Genomic DNA, 19,507 nt, shown 5'->3' with positions numbered 1-19,507 from the left:
AGATAGATAGATAGATAGATAGATAGATAGATAGATAGATAGATAGAAATGCAGAATATACTGTGTGTGTTTGTGTATCAAATGGCAGCCTTGTTTGGTGTGTGATGGGGAGGGAGCAAGATAGTTTGGAACTTAAAATGTAACCCAAATGATAATTAAATTTAATTTTTTTTAAAGTTATTTCAACTATGAGAAGCATGGTGGCATTTTGAGAGAACTTATCAAAATTAATTTTAAAAGTCACAGTGAAGAATTAAGATTACATTAACAGGAGGACTTTGGAGGAAGACAAGACAAGGAAGAAGTAGAGTTAAGAAAGGAGCCACATCATGTTAGATGATTAAATGCATGCAATAGGTTAGTTGGGTTGAAAAATACTGATAGAAGACAGAGTGAGTAAATGTTCTCTGGAAGAGATGTATGAGGAGAAAAGAGAAGAGCGTTAAATTAGTAACTAATGAAAAAATTTTAATTAGTATAACATAGGACCTCAACAAAATCTTTAGAAAGTTTGTTGAATCTTTATATGAAGTATTTTTTCGGAATGAAAATTAGACAGGAAATGAAAGGCAAATGTTTTGTAATGTTTTGTTCTAAGTACTAATTTCCCTAAGTCTGACCACATAAACTTTATTAGGAAATAACCCTTTAGAAAATTAATTGTCATAGGCTCCATAAGAAGCATATATTTGTACAAGACTTGTACTTCCTACCACATTTGCTGCTGTCCTTCTGGGTCCATTCCCGTTGATGGTTCATCCAGAAGCACAACAGCTGGATTACCTAGGATACTCAGCGCAAAGCACAACTGAAATGAAGACAAAGAATATTTGCTACCATACTCATACACACTACCAATACCCATTGCACTAATGTAAAATCACAACCATGACACACTCCTCACCTCTGCCTCACAAAAGAGTGTCCCTCTAATTCATAAAAGATGAATTAGAATATCATTAAACCCAATACACACCTTTCGAGTTAGGCCTGCTGATAATTCCTTGACTGAAACTTTCATGTGCTCTTGTAACTTGAGAACATTTACTAATCTGAGGGAGAAACACACAGAATATTTTATCAGGCACACTGATCAATAAGGAATATCAGGAGAATGTATGCAAAAAAATAGAGTAATTATGATATAGAAAAGCCGGCCATGATCATTCTAAAACTACAAGTATGAAGTACCATAAATTCCTTTGACCCAGGAAAAAAGTTCTGTTGCTTCTTGAAACCCCATGGAAAAAAAAACTTGCATTTATAATTTGCTTATTATTATTGTTTTTGATTATTTCTTTCCAGTTTCCTTTGATCAATGTTTAATCCTTCCAGATTTATTTACTACTAGGTTGTCTAAAATATCTCTGAGCTGAGACATAGGAAAGAAGGTGCTAGTCCATGTCTCGTGACTTATGGAAAGCTGAGAACAGTATTTAAAATCTCCATGGCCACACTCTTCCCTGTCCCCTCTTACAGAAGACTGGAGTTTCCCTCCATACCATACCGTGAAATCATAATCATGGCATCTTCTTTCTTCATCCCTTTCACTGCAGCATACACTTCCAGATGATCTCTTACTGTCAGATTTCGCCACAGTGAGTTTTCTTGAGGACAATACCCAAGAAACTTGATTGTGTTAACACCTTGTTGACTCACAGATGCTCTGTTCCCTTTCAGTACCACCTATACAAAATAATCAATATTCAGTCCCTGCATGCAGCTTATATTCTATACATTTCTCCTCATAAACCTTTCACCTGGAGGAAGAAAAAAACCTGTAATAACTCTGAAGACAATACAACAGAATGAATATGGTGTATAAAGTCTATACAAAGATAAGGAAAGAATCTAAATATAAAGGACCGATGTACCACATTTACTGTATCTTTTCTAATATGGCCTATAGCTTGTCACCATAATCAGAACTCATCAGAGCCTTGGTCCCCACTTTGTAAATGTTTTTGTACTGTAACTACCAGGACCATCATCCTTATGTATTCCTCAGTAGTCAACATTATTTACCAAATAGTACTCTGTCTAGTCTTTTCTTTCAGGGATATGGTGAATATTGGCTCTTCTCTTACCTAATCAGTTTATTAACATCATTCACAGGCTCTTTCCTATCCCCACCTCAACCTTCTGTTTTAAGTTCCTTACTCTTCTACTATAGTCTTTGAAGGAAATCTTAAGGACTTGCTGTGCCCTTCTTCAATACTTAAAAAGGTCAATGATTTCTTCAGTGTGAGCATTTTTTCCACATAAGAAAAGCACAACTTTCATTATCTGCTTTGATTTTTTAGTAAAATATAATCATCTGATCTCTAACCTTTTCAAAATTTATCCAGACTATTAGTACAATTAGTAGAGAAGACAATTACAACTAATGGAGAACTATTCTGTATTTCCTGTCTTGCAATATTTTTTAAATTTTTATTTAATTTTTAATTTATGCAATAAAACTACATTTCTAAACATAGTATAGTAAAAAAAAGATTGTATATGGAACTGTAAATCTATTATGTACAACTTGCTTTTAAATATAAAACTTCCTTTTAAATATAAAATAATATAAATTTAACATATAAAAATTTAAATAATAATGTCAATTTCTTTTTTTCCCCTTTTTTCTTCCCTCCCTCCTCCACCTTAGTGATGGCTACCTTTAGACACAAAAATGTGAGTGTATGTGCATGTAAAATAATTCTATAAATACTTCCATTTATCACTTCTTTCTCTGGATGTAGATAGCATCTTTCTTCATATGTACTTTGTTTGGAGGCATTTATAATAGTCAAAATGATGTATTTGCTCAAAATTACTCTTAAAACAATTTTGCTGTTATTGTATACCATGTCCTCTTTGTTCTGTTCATTTCACTTTTCATAATTTCATGCAAGTCTTTCCCTGTTTTTCTAAGATCATTGAGCTCATCATTTCTTATAACACAGTAGCATTCTATCACAATCTTATACCACAACTTGTTCAGCCATTGAATATTTTTTAACCTCTACTGCTAACATGATTATACTATTAAAGCAGAGACAGTCTTAGGAATGGTCAAAGCAGGCAATTGCATAAACTATGAGAACTCAGACACTAAAGAGGGACCCATGGACTAAAAAACAATTCTCATCTAATGTTTAACCAAGTACAACTCTCCCCTCTTAATCTGGAATCAAATTCATACAATTAAATTTCCTCAGGAAGAAGTGAATGTGGGACCATGAATGTGCTACCACTCTTGTGGGTCAGGATACTGGTGGAAGTGGGGAGGTATGAGTTAGCCCTTCACACTCCCAAAATACCAACTAAGACTATTGTGAACAATGATGCAGTGGTGTGGAACTACAGAAGTGAGAGTTAACTTTGTCCCCAGATGGATTGAAGTGGCACATAGATGAGTACTCTCTGGACAAAAAGAATATTTAAGTAGTTTTTGAGACTAGCAGGAAGCTTGAAACCCCAAGAAAGTTCCTTAACAACTGTGTCTATCTTCTATAGAAGTTTCTATCTTCTGTTCTTTTCTCAAATACTTTTTATATCTCCTTGGGAAGTGCTTTTACCCTGAGGGAATTAGACCATGTTTTTAGGGAAAGGATTATTTGGTTGAACCCTAGGACTCTAAGTGACCCATTGCACTAATGTAAAACCACAACCATGACACACTCCTCATCTCTGCCTCACAAAAGTGTCCCTCTAATTCATAAAAGACGAAACTCAGCCACCATCTTCTATATGACATCTCTCTCGATCCCCACAACAAATAGTGCTGCCTTTCCTGCACTCTCTTGTAAGTAATGTCATAAGTAATAATATCCTTGGCTCTACCTAATCCCCTATAGTTGTGAATGATGTTGTGGGAGAGCCTACCCTTCACTCCACTAGCTTGCCAATACAGAAATATTCTCCACAGTCATGGGATATAAAAGGGGAGACTTTACATTATCCAATGGGGTAGGACCCTCTTAATTAAGAGATGTGGACCCTGATGAATCATATGGACTGGATTAAGGATAAATTTTAAAGTGAGATTCCCTCATATTAATCATTTACTCCTTCCAACTGGGAAATAAGATAAACAGGCACTGGGGCATAGAGATCCATCTTGCCCTACTGGAAAGTCAGAGGGGGGATGAGGGAGGACATAGGAGAAAGCAGATTGGGGGAGGGCGTATACATTGGGATCACTGTTTTGGGGTGGGGGGGAGAGACGGGGAGAAAATTTGTAACTCAAAATCTTGTGGAAATGAATGATGTAAACTAAAAATAAACATAAAATTTAATTTAAAAAAATTTATGACAAACACTTTTAGGATTTATCCTCATTCACTTTAAAAATGACTTGTCACTGATTAATTAATAATGTAATTCCAAGATCAAAAAAGAGGGGTTATGTAAAAAATAATAATAATTTACTCCTTCCTTCTTAACAGAGTATACAATAGGACACTACTCTGCTCAAGAAGATGAAGCTAAGAAAAAAGAAGAAAAAAATAAAAAACAAAAAAAAAGATGAAGCTAAGGCTCAGACTTGGGTCCTAACAGGAGGAAGGATATATGTCTGGAAGTTTGTGACCTGGTTTAACTGGAAGGAGTAGGCAAAGCTACTAACATTTCATTCTTGACCTCTTCCTATTTTATTATTTTGCCTGCTGACTTGAACGAAAGCATTCACCTCTAGATGCTTTTCAGATTCATCCCTTTCCCTCCTATGGTCCAAGAGAATGGCAACACCTTGCTGGGACTCTAGGCCTTTATCCCCCTAACTTTGCTCTTGTCTGATATGATGTTGACCAGGAAGTGAATTTGAAGTCCCTTTCCTGTCTTCTTTCCCCCGACTTTTGTCTCTTCTATTCTTTCTCTTTTTCTCTCTCTGTTAGGATTTGAAGTCTACATTACTATCTGCATATGCCCAGCTGAGACTAAAAATAATAGCAAATCACTGCAATCATCTTTACAGGCATAACTGTGTGCTTTCTAATTTTATCATTATTGTCAAGGATTCTATTTCCTCTGACATAGGAGTCATTTTGTATTGATGCATTGAATTAATAGTTCATTTTATAAACCAGATGCTGGTAATTAGGCTTATACTATATTGGTTTGCTTATCACTGAGCTAAGAATTCCCCTCTAATTGGTAGTTTCTACTTTTTTTCTTTCTTCAGCAGAACTGTGCAGTTCATTTTGTAGGGTTCACCTTTACAGGCACAGCATAACCAGGCCCTAACATTGCTCCAGTAGCACTAGAACCCCAACAGATCTGAGAGTGAAGCAATCTCAGAAGTTTGTGAAAAATAAAGGGTTATCCTCCTCCTCAGCGGCAGAGGTACAACTTGGACGTGGCCATGGAGAAGAAAGAGTATCCTAATTTGCTCATCTCTCAAAACAAAATTTATCAATAAAATAATAAACAAACTTCTGTTTCTCAAAAAGGTCAAAAAGGAAAAGTGAATAAATTAAAATGCCTTTATTTCTATGTGGCTTATGACACAAGGGAGAAAAGAAGAGGTCATGGGAAAGATCTTGGATCTCCATGGTTAGTGGGCATGACTTGGATGAAGATTTAGCAAAAGAGAATGAAGCGTGATTAGAGAGGGGAAGAACTAGAAGAGTCATGCCACAAAACCCTAGAGAGAAAAGAGCATCTTGACGAAGAAGGCGATCAGCAGTGTCAAAGGCTGTGGAGAGATCAAGAAAGTGATGATCAAACAGAGGCCATTATTTTTGGGGACTGATATAATTAGTAATTTTGGACAAAGCATTTTCGGGTGAATGATGACTTCAAAAACCAAAATCCAGAGTTAAGAACAGAGGGAGAGGATGGGAAGTAAAGGCACTGATTATAGACAATTTCATCAAAAAAAAGGTTAATAAAAGAAGAAAGATATATGATGGCAGCTAGTGGGGATTAATGGATCAAGTGAGGGTTTTCAGTTTTTGTTTGTTTGGAGGGGGGAGGGCAGGGCAATTGGTGTTAAGTGACTTGCCCAAGGTCACACAGCTAGTGTTAAGTGTCTGAGGCCCAATTTGAACTCAGGTCCTCCTGACTCCAGGGTCAGTGCTCTACTCACTGTGCCACCTAGCCACCCCTAAGTGAGGATTTTTTGAGCATGGGGGAGAATGGACATTTTTATAGATGGTAGGAAAGCAACCAGTAGACAGAGATTGCATATTAGTAAGAGAGTAGGGATAATAGAAGAGGAAATCTACTGAAGACAGATATAATAGGATCCCTTGTGCATGTAAAGTGGTCAGCCTTGGAAAGGAAAAGGGCCACATCTTCATGTGGACTAGGGGTAAAGGCATATAGTGGAGGGAAGCCACTTAGTGAAGAAATTTAGCAAGGAAGAGGAAAGAGAGAGATGCTCTTGGTGAAATAGGAAGAAAGGTTCTTGGCTGAGAAGGTAAGGAAAAGAGGCAACCATGGGAGGTTTGGTAAGGGATTAAAAGGTTTAGATACTGTGGTTGAGTGCAACAGTGAATCGTTTAGGGAGGTGTAGAAGGATTGCCTCACTGCAGTGAGGGCCTAATTGAGGTTAGATGGCATAAATTTATAGTAGACCCAGTCAGCAAAGTTTCATTATTTTCTTCTGCTTTCTTCAGTTTCATTCAGTAGCACATGAGTAAGAGTAAAAGAATGAAATGGTATGAACCATCCAAGTCTGAGACTTTGAAAGGAAAGATCAGTGATAAGGGGGCAAGAAACTTGAGAGAGAAAGATAACAAAAAGTTGAGCTAGTTTCCCAAGGGGTCATGATAGGGAAGGGAGGAGAGTGTAGCCAATAGGGATGCAACTTGGGAAAGAACTGAGGGTCAGAGATATTGGAGGTTGTAATGAGGACAAAGAACACGATTTGGAGTCACAGGGCAGAGAGAGGTGCAGAAGGACAACAAATAATGAACAATAAAGGAACTTCAGATTTCATCAACTTAGAAGTGGAGCACTTGGGTATGATGGCAAGATTAAGAGTATGATCATCTCTTAGTATAACTGAGGTGAGATAAAGAAGTAGAGTATGGGAAATAAGTAAGTTGAGGAACTAGGAGGCTAGGCTGTGTGAGGGAATATCTATCTATATATCTACCTATGTGTGTATGTGTAGTGGCTAGGTGGTCCAATGGATACAGAGTCAGACCTAGAGTCATAAAGACCTGAATTCAAATCTGACTTAAGATATTTACTAGCTGTGTAACCCTGAGCAAGTCATCAATTTATCTATCTATCTATCTATCTATCTATCTATCTATCTATCTATCTATCTATCTATCTATCTATCTACCTATCTATCTACCTATTTATCTATCTACCTATCTATATCTATGTACAGAGAGAGAGAGAGACAGAGAGAGAGAGAGAGAGAGAGACAGAGAGAGAGAGTGTGTCAATCCCTGGAGGTCAGTAGATAACATCAATTGAAATCTTGATTTTGTGGTAAATGTGTCTTGAGTGAACCTCGAAGGAGAAGAGGTGACCAAGTGATGGTGGTAGAGGTAGAGCTTGGACACAGCCATGGGGAGGAAAAAGTATTCTAAATTGCTCATCTCTCAAAATAAAATTTATCAATAAAATAAATGAAATAACAAACAAACTTCTGTTTCTCAAAGAGGATAAAAAGTATAAGTGAATAAATTAAAATGCCTTTACTTCTATGTGGCTTATGATTTATTGTCTCATATAAAAGAAAGCAAAAAAAAGTGATACTGAACTAAACACTTTCCCTACTGCTCAATCTTGCTTAGACTAGCACTGCTTTTCTACCTCTGAGGCTTTTGTTAGACTCTCCCTCATGAATGAAAGCATTATTTTCCATTATTCTTGAAAACTGTATTTCTAGTCTCATTTAAAATATATATATATATATATACATATATATAGGGACTTCTCTGTTTTAACAGCAATGATTCTCTAATAGTGCAACACCCAAATTACTGCTCTCCTTGATCATGCTCAAGATTATCTCTGTTGATTATGTATTTACTGTGTCCTATATTAAATATAAGTTCTGGAAGAGCTTATCATTTAATCATTCTTTTTATTGGTAGGTAGTAAGATAGAACAGAAGAAACACTGAGGTTAGAATCTAGCTCCACCATTTGCTAACCATGTAGTATAGGACGGGTGGTATAGTCTCTCTCTACTTTCCTTCCTTCTTCCCTACACTCAAAATGTATAGTAACAATACTAATACCATTTAACTCAACAAGGTTGTGAGGATCAAAGTAATAGTGTGTATGAAATCTCTTTTAAAACTGAAAAGCACTATACTAATATTATCATTATTTCCAGGACTGTACACAATGCTATACTTCCTGTCAATGCTCAATAAATAATTCTGTTAAGATTCACCTCATGAAACAATGAAGACAATATTCATTGAAAGGGAACTCCCACTCACACATATATGCAAATGGATGTTTCTTGCCAGAGTCCTCTGATGAAGTTTCTTAACATCTTTTCACCTAGTAAAGGAGATGTACAACCTACCCTCTCTTAAATGTTGTGGGTATTATGAGAATCATCTGTGAATTAACTCATCTACCTACTTACTATCCTAATCACTCTAAAACAGTAGTAAAAGAACTTATTTATTTATATAAAAGATTATCATGAATATTTAAATTTTCTTTTTTGATTGTTATCAAAGTATTTTCCTTCTGTTCCACTTACCTCTCCTGCGGTTGGTCTTGTCTCTCCAGTTATCATCCTAATAGACGTACTTTTGCCAGCTCCGTTGTGTCCTAGCAGTCCCAGAACCTCACCTGGAAGAAATTGGGCTGTCAATCTTCATAATTTGTGTATTGCTAACTAGACAGATGTTTTCCTTTAATTTGACAACACATTCTTAAATCATTACTAGGTTTCTTTGAAAATAGACATCAAGTCCATAAAACCCATCATCTTATTTTGAGTTCTAAATTATCCACATTAGGAGAAATATTTTCACATAGATATGATGATTTCTTAACCCAGGGAATAGTGTGTGTTTTCAACAGGCATTATGCTAAACACTTTACAAATATTACCTCATTTGATTCTTATAATAATCCTATAAAGTAGGTTCAATTATGCTCCTCATTTTGTCACTGGGGAAATAGGCAGGCAGAGGTTAAATGACTTGCTAAATATTATGTAATTAATAAGTATCTAAGACAAGATCTGAACTCAGGTCTTCCTGACTCTGGGCCCAGCACTCTATTCACTGCATCACCTAAAGGTTATTAATCTCTCAGTACTTTAGAAAACTCTCATATGGGAAGATCCTGATCTGCACAGGTAGAAAGACTTTCTTCACCTGGGAGTTTGCTAGGCCAAAGAAATGAGAGGCTCAGTTATTATCCTTATTTAATTGTTAAGAATTCCTTATGCTAAACTGAAATATAACTCCATTTGATTTCTACTCATGATTCCTTTTTCTTCCTCTTGGGGCCTATCAGAATAGATCAAACTCTCTTCTTTATGTGAACCCTTTTAATGTTTAAGATAGCTAACAAGCTTCTGCACTATGCCCTCTAACACACACTCATACTACCATCACCACCATTTTTATCCAGAGACATTCTAAACCTCATATATCAGAGGTATTTTGTAAAAGGGACCAGTATTTCTAACCTTTTTTAACACAGAAAGAGACATTCCTTGTGGCCAGTTTCTTCTTACTCTTTGAAAAGCAAATTTTCTTCTTGACTTCATACTCTTTACGCAGACAATTGGCAATAATGACTGGTTTCTGAAAAAGATAGGCCCACATTAAATTATAGAAGGATGTTGCACTCTCCTGGATAGCCCTCTTTTTAGCCAAATTATGGTACAAATCATACTTTGCATTGAGGGAACATATAATTAAGTTGTAAAAAAATCATAATTAAGTTACAAGGTCCTAGTGCATATTTTGAGAGTTACATTTTTGTTTATTGATTTTTCTCTTGTTTATTATTAATTTAATCATAGATAAATATAAAAAATATATAAAGAAAAAACAAAAAAAGAATTGAATATGAAACCATATGGTTTGGCAGTTTATTGGATATTTGTGATAAGTGAGAATGAGAAATCAAACACAGAACTCAGCTTCTAGTTCAGAGTGACTTTGGAAGGGTAGTGGTGTCTGAGAAAAAAACAGAGAAGTTACAAAGAGTGATGGATTTTGGGGGGGGATAATTAGTTCTATTATTAGTTCTATTTTGATAGATCGAGTTAGAAACTGCTATGGAACATCTAGTTCATAATGTCCAAAAGGCAATTGGCGATTCAGAACTATATATTCAACTTGGAGTCATCTGCATATAGATAATAATTGAACCATGGGAGCTGATGAGGTCACCAACTAAGAAAGTATAGAGAAAAAGTGGAAGAAGTCTTAGAACGGAACCTTGGTGCTGTTAGGGTACATGATATGGATGATGAACCACAAAAGTAACTAAAAAGGAACAGTCAGGTAAAAAGACAGCCAACAAAGAGCAATATCATGAAAATCCAGAAAGGAGAATATATCCAGGAGGAGAGGGTGGTCAAGACTACTACAGAGAAGTCAAGAACCCGACCTCCTTTCTCAACCCTCCAGAAGCCCTCATGTTTAACAAGCATAACATCAATATCGATAATTTCTCCCATGGTGACTAAAGATATTATGTTTTTAGGCAGCCATAGAACCCCAAGAGGTTGACAGTTAAACTCTCATTTTCAAGAGACTGTTCTTGTTATGGATGAAGAGGGACTGAGTGAATTACAGAGAGAAAGAGAATTAAGAGAACCTTCCTCCTAAGGTCAGTGTTTATAATCTTACAAAAAAACTATGACTTTTCTAACCTGAGAAAAATGAATAGTAGGGGGTGCAGTCAAGATGGCAGAGTAAAAACAGGACTTCCTTATAGATCTGGCTCCCACCTCCCCCAATTCATGTAAAAAAATGACTCTAGACAAACTTTGGAGCTACAGAACCCACAAAATGACATAGAGAAGCTAAACTTCCGCTGATGACAGCCCGGCAAGCTGGCAGCAAGTGGCCAGCACAGCACTCTGGGAGCCAACCCCAGCCCCACTGGATTTGGAGGTCTTATTCCCAGGGTGGCCTGACCAGCCCCTGGCTGGAGGGACTTCAGATCACCAGCAGCTGTGGCAGTTTCCGGAATTATCAACCCATAGATGCCAAGGACAAAGGGAAGGGTCAGTGCAATGTGGACTTTGGGACTTGGGAATTTGAAGTGCAATCTGGCCTTTGCCCCCAGTGAGAAGTGGCTGAGGTACCACAGCCATGCAACTGTCACCACGTGGCAGCTTCAGCTCCTGGTCTGCAGATTGTAGGGGGACCATGCAACCAGTCTGAGGAGTAATTGCTCTTGCTTTAACCTGCTTGGATCTGGATTGCTGTCTAGGGTGGAGGTCCTGGGGTGTGTGACCAGCTTGCCAGAGCTTGTGGAGGCTTCAGAGAGGGCACCCAACTAATACCTTTGGCAGCTGCAAAAACCCCAGCATTTGGGATAAAGCTCTTGTTTCTGGTAGCAGAGTTCTACTGTGACAAAAAGCCTAAAAATCAAGTAATTGAGTGCCAATATGAGCAGGCAAAGGAAGCAAAACAAACAGAGCAACCCAACTTTACACTCCTATTTTGGGGACAAAAAGGATCAAAGCATGGAACAGGAGGAAGACAACAAAGTCATAACTCCTGCACCAAAAGCTTCCAATGAAAATATGAGCTGGTTACAGGCCATAGAGGAGCTTAAAAAGGATTTTGAAAACCAAATAAGAGAAGTGGGAGAAAAATTGGGAAGAGAAATGAGAACAATGCAAGAAAATTATGAAATGAGAGTCAACAACCTGACTGAAGAAAATAAAACCTTAAAAAATAGACTAACTCAAACGGCAAAAGAGGCTCAAAAAGGCAATGAGGAGAAGAATGCCTTTAAAAGCTGAATTTGCCAGATGGAAAAAGAATCTCAAAAACTCTCTGAAGAGAATAATTCCTTCAAAATTAGATTGGAGCAAATGGGAGCTAGTGACTTCAGGAGAAATCAAGATACTATTAAACAGATACAAAAAAAATGAAAAAAATAGAAGGCAATGTGAAATATCTCACTGTAAAAACCACTGACCTGGAAAATATATCCAGGAGAGATACTTTAAAAATTTTTGACTACCTGAAAGCCATGATCAAAAAAAGAACCTAGAAATCATCCTTCAAGAAATTCTCAAGGAAAATTGCACTGATGTTTTAGAACCAGAGGGCAAAATAGAGGTTGAAAGAATCCATGAATCACCTCCTGAAAAAGATCCCAAAAAGAAAACTCCTAGGAATATTATAGCCAGGTTCCAGAGTTCCCAGATCAAGGAGAAAATTTTGCAAGCAGCCAGGAAGAAACAATTTGAATATTGTGGAAATACCATCAGGATAACCCAGGATCTGGCAGCTTCTACACTGAGGGATTGAAGGGCTTGGAATATGATACTCCAGAGGTCAAAGGATCTGGGATTAAAGCCAAGAATCACCTACCCAGCAAAACTGAGTATGAAGTTCCAGGGGAAAATATGGTCATTCAGTGGAATAGAGAACTTTCAAGCATTCTTGATGAAAAAAACAGAGTTGAATAGAAAATTTGACATTCAGATAGAAGAAGCAAGAGAAACTTGAGAAGGTAAACAAGGAAAAGAAATCATAAGGAACTTATCAGAGTTGAACTACTTATATTCCTACATGGAAAAATGATAATTGTAACTTATGAATCTTTTCTCAGTATGAGAATAGTTGAAGGGAATAGAATTATATGTGTATGTATATATACACACACATATATATGTGTGTGTGTGGATTTATATGTATATATGTGTGTATATGTATACATATATATACACCGTGTTTCCCCGATAATAAGACCTACCCCCAAAATAAGCCCTCCCCTTACTGTGTAAGATTCCTCTAAAATAAGCCCTCCCCCAAAAATAAGCCCTATTGAGATTGCTACTGTAGTGAAGGTGATCCCCTGCACTACATGCTACATTACGGTACCCTCTGTATGCATCGTCCCTCCCCCCCCCGGTGAAACGCATGCCGCGCTCCGAGCTGCATCCAATCAGAGCTGCAGCAGTGAGCGCGTCATCCTGTTCTTCCCCAGTGATTTGCTTGCTGGCACCATTGACAGCAGTGCCGCGGAGGAGAGCTGAGGTAGGACAACATTAGCCCTCCCCTGAAAATAAGCCCTGTGGTGTTTTTCTTTCCAAAAAATTTAATAAGACAGTGTCTTATTATCGGGGAAACACGGTAGGAGGGTATATGGGCGTATGAATACATATGTGAGTGTGTGTATATATGTCTACAGGTATACATATACAGAGGGTACAGTACCAATTGAATAGGAAGGGATGATACTTAAAAGGTGAAATTAAGAGGTTAAAAAGGAATATAATGAGAGGAGATGGGGAGAGACAGAATGGGGTAAATTATCTCATATAGAAGAGGCAAGGGAAAATTGTTACAATGGAGGAGAAGCACGGGAAGGCAAAAGGGAATGAGTCAACCTTATTCTCCCTGAATTTGGCTTAGGGAAGGAATGACATATACTAATAGGGTATCTTACCCTGCAGGAGAATAGAGGAGAAGGGGAAGAGAGGGGGATAATGGAAGAGAGGGCAGGCTTGGGGGGAGTTGGAAACACACACTTTTGAAAAGGGAAAGGATCAAAGTAGAGAACAGAACAAGTGGGGGGGTGGGATAGGATAGAGGGAAATGTAGTCAGTCTTCCACAATATATCCACTATGGAAATATTTTGCGTAGCTACTCATGTACAACCTATATTGAATTGCTTATCTTCCCAGTGAAGGTGGGTGACAAGGAAGGAAGGGAAAGAATCTGGAATCCAAAGTTTTAAAATCAAATGTTTAATGTATATATACATATTATTATTAATATTTTACATGCAATTGGGAAATGAGATATACAGGCACTGGGGCATAGAGATCCACTGTGCCCTACTGGAAAGTCGAAGGGGGAATGGGGAAAGATGTGGGAGAGAGCAGATTGGGGGAGGGGATATTCAGTGGGAATGCTGTTTTGGGGTGATGGATAGGGAAAATTGGGGAGAAAATTTGTAACTCAAAATCTTGTGCAAATGAATGATGTAAACTAAAAAATAAAAAAAAAGACAGAAAAAAACAGTTAAGCAAAAAGAAAAAGAAAGAAAGAAATGAATAGCAAGACTGTCTTTCTAAAACTAAAAAGTTAGCATTTAGTTATAGTGATGGTAAGAGTTGACTTAGCCTGTGATCTTCACAGCTGAAAAACATGAATAATTATATCTGTTTTATTGATTGTTACAAGATTATTAAATAATTTAACTGATCACCTTGATGTTTATTTAAGTCTTGAAGGTTAGAGGGGTTGATAGAAAAAGAGATGAACAAATGATTATGGAAAAAGATGCTTCTCCAGCATCTTAAATCAATGATGTATTAATGGGATAGGGGCACAAAGCTAATTGTTTAATGAGAAAGATACTATTACAGTGTTTAACGTGGAAATGTCAGAACATAGCCATTTATTACCTTAGAATCCTGTGTAAGAATGAATAAGGAAAATGGGCCAGTAGCAGGTAGAGGAATGACTTACCCCACCTAGGATTCTTGTGGTGGTAGGCAACCACATCTAAATGTTTCAAGAAAACATGAAATAAAATTTAAACAACCTTATCTCAGAAGGTGTAATAAAATTAGGCATTTCAAGAAATTACAAAAGTAGATTTGGGGGAGATCTTAGTACAGACAGATTTACAAATGAATTCTATCTGTTCTATCAAATGTTTACAAAGCAATTAATACTAATGCTAAACAAATTCTGAAAATTTTAAAAAGAAAACATTCTATATTAGACTTCTTTTATAAGATGCAGTCCCCAAACCCATAACAAAGAAATAGAATCATAAATCAAGATAAGGAATAAATATCAATATAAAATTTTCAAGAAAATCCTAGTGAAAAGACTTCACTGATATACCACCTTCCCACAAAAGAAAAATATTCTCTATAACCAAATAGAATTTTTAACAGGAATGTGAGGATGAATCAAAATTAAGAAATACAGTTAGCATATCTAATTATATCAAAAACAAAACAGTCCAAACTACATGACCATATCAATATATTTATTCATTTAAGCCAGAAACCATACAAAGAAAAAGCATAAGAGGGTTGTATTTCATGTGATTAAAAGCATTTATTTTAAACCAAAAGATATTTTAATTTGTAATGAGAAAATGCAAGGAGAATGCACAATAAATGCAGGAGAAACACAAGGATGACTTCTAGCTCCCCTATTTGACATAACTCTGGAAATGCTGGTGAAAGCAATGTGTCAAGTGAAAGGAATTAAAGGCATAAGCACAGACAAAGAGGAAAAAAATTGTCTGTTTTTGCTAACAATGCTAACATGATGATTTACTTAGAAAACCCCAACAAATCAAGAAAGAAATCAACTGATATGATGAATAATTTCAGTTAAGGAGAATATAGATTTTGCCTCAAATAAATGGAAGTACTATGTAGCTATTTTTACAATTCAGAGGAACATAATTTAAAAGGAAATCTCATTCCAAAAAACTACAAAATACATGAAATATCTGGGAATCAATCTCTTGAGAAATAATAGAAATATCGATACAATATAAAACACTTTAAATAAGTAGAGAATGGCTTAAGTAACTGAAGGGATGTTTACTCCTCATGCCTGGGGTATGCCAGGGTAATAAAAATGACAATATTTAAATTCATTGAAAGACATATTTCATTTTAACCAAACTACAAAGAAAGAGGTGCTTTTTAGACTTACAAAAATGTAACAAAATCCATTGAGAGGAACAAATAATCTACATTCTCAAGGGAAATCATCAATTAAAAAAAAAACAGGAGAATAGTATTTCTAGACCTCATATTGCTTTTATAAATTAGTAATCATCAAAATTATTTGGAACTGGTTAAAAATTATCAGAAACAATCTAACTCAATAAACAAGTATTAGATACACCCAGAAACACATGGAGATAGATTCCTTCTTTGATATGAAGAAGGGGAAACTAGAAAACTATTTGGCAGAAATTAGGTTTAGAACTACATCTTATACCATATACCACAACAAGCTCAGAATGCAACATGAGTGGTAAGAGTCACAACATAAAAATCTGATGTCAATATCTATTACTAGAAGAAGAATTCTTCATCAGAGAAAGGATAGAATAATTCATAAAGGGTAAAATAGTAATTTCAATGACATGAAATTAAAATCTTTTGGAAAAACAAATTCAGTGTAACTAAGATAAGAAGGGAAGCTGTTCATTGGGGGGGGGTGTGAATTTTTTTATGAAATAAATCTTATATGAGTCTATTTTCCAAGACATACAGTGAGCTAACTCAAATCTGTAAGATAAAGATTAATTTTCTAATAGTCAAAAGATATGAACAGTTTTCAAAAGAATTATAAGCTATTAACAGTCAGATGAAAAATTGTTTTAAATCACTAGAAATGAAAGAAACAATTTAAACCTCTCTGAGATTTCATCTTGGACCCATAAAATTGACAAAAATGACAAAAATTGGACATATTCAATTATGGAGGTGATGCAGGAATACAAGTACTTTCTTGGTAGAGCTGTGAATTTTTCTCACCATTCCAGAAAGTGATTTAGAATTACACTAAGAAAGTTAATAAAATTCCCATATCCTTTGAGCCATAGATCACATTGCTAGGCATATATTACAAGAATGATAACTACAAAAGGAAAAAGTCTACATGGTGGGGAACCTGAAGCCTCAAGATCACATGTGGCTCTCTAGGTCCTCAAGTGCAGCTTTTTGACTGAATCTAATAAGGATGGACCAGGAGAGCAGTAAGAATGATGTTGTGAAGTTTGGATCCAGTCAAAGGGCTGCACTTGAGGAACCAGAGGGCCACATGTGGCCTTGAGGATACAGGTACCCCACCCCTGATCTAATACATACTAAAATATTTATATTAGCACTTCTTATAGTAACAAAAGACTGAAAACAATGTAAATGTCCCATTACTTGGGAAATGACTAAATATATTGTGGTATATGAATGTAATAGAATATTATTGCACTGTAAAAAATAATAAATATGAAGCATTCTGAGAATCATGTCTTTAGTTTACATAAACTGATGCAATGAAGTAAAGAGAAACATGAAAACTATGCAAAATGACCACAGAAATGAATATATAAAGGGAAAAAAAACCTTGAAAATGAATGCTACATAAGTTTTACAACCAAGGTTGTTTGGACTGGCCCCACAAAAGAGATAAGAAAATATAACTGCACCCTTTATACACAAAGGTAGGGAACTATGGATGTGGAAGACAGAATATATATTCATATTTGGTTAATGAGATAGTTACTTGAGCTTCTCTTTTCTGTTTTTATTCTTTGTTACAGGGAATAATTCTATAAGCAAAAAGGATATGGGGAGAGACGGGAATATATTTCAAAATAAAAGTCATTGACAGCCAAAGATATCAATAAGATTATCCAAATAAAAAAATCTAGGCAAACTTGAATAAATTAATGTATAAGAGAAAAAAATAAACAATTTAAGGATTATCTACTCATCTGGTTTTTACCTCATCACGGTTTAAAGCAGCCAATGCACTTGCAGTTCTTGCTCTTTCTGCTTGAACATCTTCGTCTTCACCTTCTGGTTCTTCTTGGTTTGGAAAAGTTTCACTACTTCTTGGAGAAATTCTACAAGGAACGCAATAAAGATCAATCAATCAACCAACCAAAAAAGCATTTATGAAGTATTTACTAAGAACCAAGCACTATGATAGGTAATGGTCATGCAAAGATAAACAAATCAGTCCCTGCCCTCAAGAAGCTTATATTCTGTAGGAGACAGCAAATATAATATGTAGCATTTATCTAAGAGTTGGACTTGATTGAAAATGGATGAACAACAACGAACCTCTGTCTTTTAAATACAATGTCACTTTTTGGGGGGTAAAAGCACTGGGAAAGTAGCTGGGGAGAAGAGATCAGGAAAAGCTTTATGTAGAAGGTGACCTTTAAGTGCATTTTGAAGGAAACTAAGAATATTAAGAAGTTGAGATGAGATATGGAGATGACCATTGGAAGGTCATGGAGGCAGGAGTCATGTCTGGTTGTTTGACTAGATCACAAAAGGTGTGAATGAACAGTAATATATAATCAGATGGAAAAGTCAGTGAGCCAACAAGGCAACAGGTAAGGTTGTGAAGGACTTTAAATGATAAAAATAGAGAACCTAGGTTTTTTTTTAAGAGAGTGATATAGTCAGTTTTCTTCTTTAGGAAAAAATTATTTTGGCAATATGGAGAGCAAATCCATCAATACTTAAAGAAATTAATTCATGTTGTTCACTGGAAGGTCAAACACTGAAGCTGAAGCTAAAATACTTTGGCCATATAATGAGAAGATGGGAAATGACCTTGATGTTGGGAAAGATTAAAGTGAAAGGGGGACACATAGGATGAGATGGATAGATACTATCATGGGAACAATGAATATGAACTTGGATGGACTTCAAGAGACAGTGGAAGATAGAAAAACCTGGCATGCTTTGGTCTATGGGGTCATGAAAAATTGAACATGACTGAATAACTTAAAAATAATTTTGGAAGCTGTGTGGAGGACAGATTTTCAGGTGAAAAGCTAGTTTCAAGAAAACTGTAGTCCCAATAAAGTGCTCCTTTGATTGAACAGAAAAACAGACAAAAAGTCTCTCATCACTCCCTCATTGCCCCTCAGCAAACCGATTTCCATTCCCAACTATCCCATTTCTGTTAGTGGTACCACAATATTCTTCTAGTTTCCTAAAGTATCTTCAACAACCTTTAACTCTCCTTTTTCTTCATCCTCTACACTACTGGTCTCAAAAGTTAGAACTGTGATATAACCTCATGAGATATATGGTCAAACAACTGGGATATGGCAAAATGGTGGCACTTCTCCCTTCCCCTGCCAGCAAATCATGAGGCTAGTCTACAACACAATCACACTAATACACCATTTTATCTAATACAATCCAGCACTATCCCCACTCTACCCTATTTGCCACTGTACAGCATTTCAACCTTTCCCTCCTTAGGCCCTGAGGTCAATTGTAACCTAACACTGACCCATGGAAACAGTTGCTCAGGTACCGCCTTTGGGAAAATCTACTTCCTTCCTAGCATAACCATCTCTTGCTCCCCAGATCTCACGTTGTGGCTATAGCAGGCACTATTCAGAGTTCAAGCTCTCTCTGCTGAAGCAGTAATCAATGAATAAGAATTCCATTCTTCCTTCTTTGTTTTTGGTAGGACAGAGTGAATTGCAGATCTCATTCCATTATCATTTCCTCCAAACACACTCCTCTTCTGAACTTTTCTATTTCTATCAAGAGCACCTCTATCTTTTTAGTAATTCAAATTTGCAACTCCAGTGACATCTATGATTCTTCACTTTTAGACCTCACATAGTCAATCAGCTG

The 19,507-nt window shown here is 36.2% G+C and overlaps 1 protein-coding gene across 7 annotated transcripts in view; it reads right to left on the bottom strand.

Annotated features, from left to right (window-relative positions):
- The window catches only part of LOC138152591 (ATP-binding cassette sub-family A member 10-like), a 159,126-nt gene that overhangs the window by 8,684 nt on the left and 130,935 nt on the right, over window positions 1-19,507 (bottom strand). For 5 of the 7 annotated variants that reach the window (XM_069076546.1, XM_069076547.1, XM_069076545.1 and 2 more), the window contains 7 exons: window positions 17,622-17,742; window positions 14,604-14,639; window positions 9,616-9,733; window positions 8,674-8,765; window positions 1,508-1,686; window positions 977-1,052; window positions 714-808 (listed from right to left, as the gene is read on the bottom strand). In XM_069076546.1, coding sequence (XP_068932647.1) covers window positions 714-808; window positions 977-1,052; window positions 1,508-1,686; window positions 8,674-8,765; window positions 9,616-9,733; window positions 14,604-14,639; window positions 17,622-17,742 — 717 coding nt within the window. The remainder of the gene's footprint in view (window positions 1-713; window positions 809-976; window positions 1,053-1,507; window positions 1,687-8,673; window positions 8,766-9,615; window positions 9,734-14,603; window positions 14,640-17,621; window positions 17,743-19,507) is intronic. The other 2 variants (XM_069076549.1, XM_069076544.1) reach the window with 1 other exon arrangement.

The sequence above is a fragment of the Petaurus breviceps genome, unplaced genomic scaffold (genome assembly GCF_028583685.1).
Source record: "Petaurus breviceps papuanus isolate PSGF00001 unplaced genomic scaffold, PetGlider_PUasm1.0 90925, whole genome shotgun sequence".
NCBI classification, from domain to species: Eukaryota; Metazoa; Chordata; class Mammalia; order Diprotodontia; family Petauridae; genus Petaurus; species Petaurus breviceps.
The sequence above is the reverse complement of the archived record's forward strand: the minus strand, read 5'-3'. Positions and strand labels throughout refer to the sequence as shown.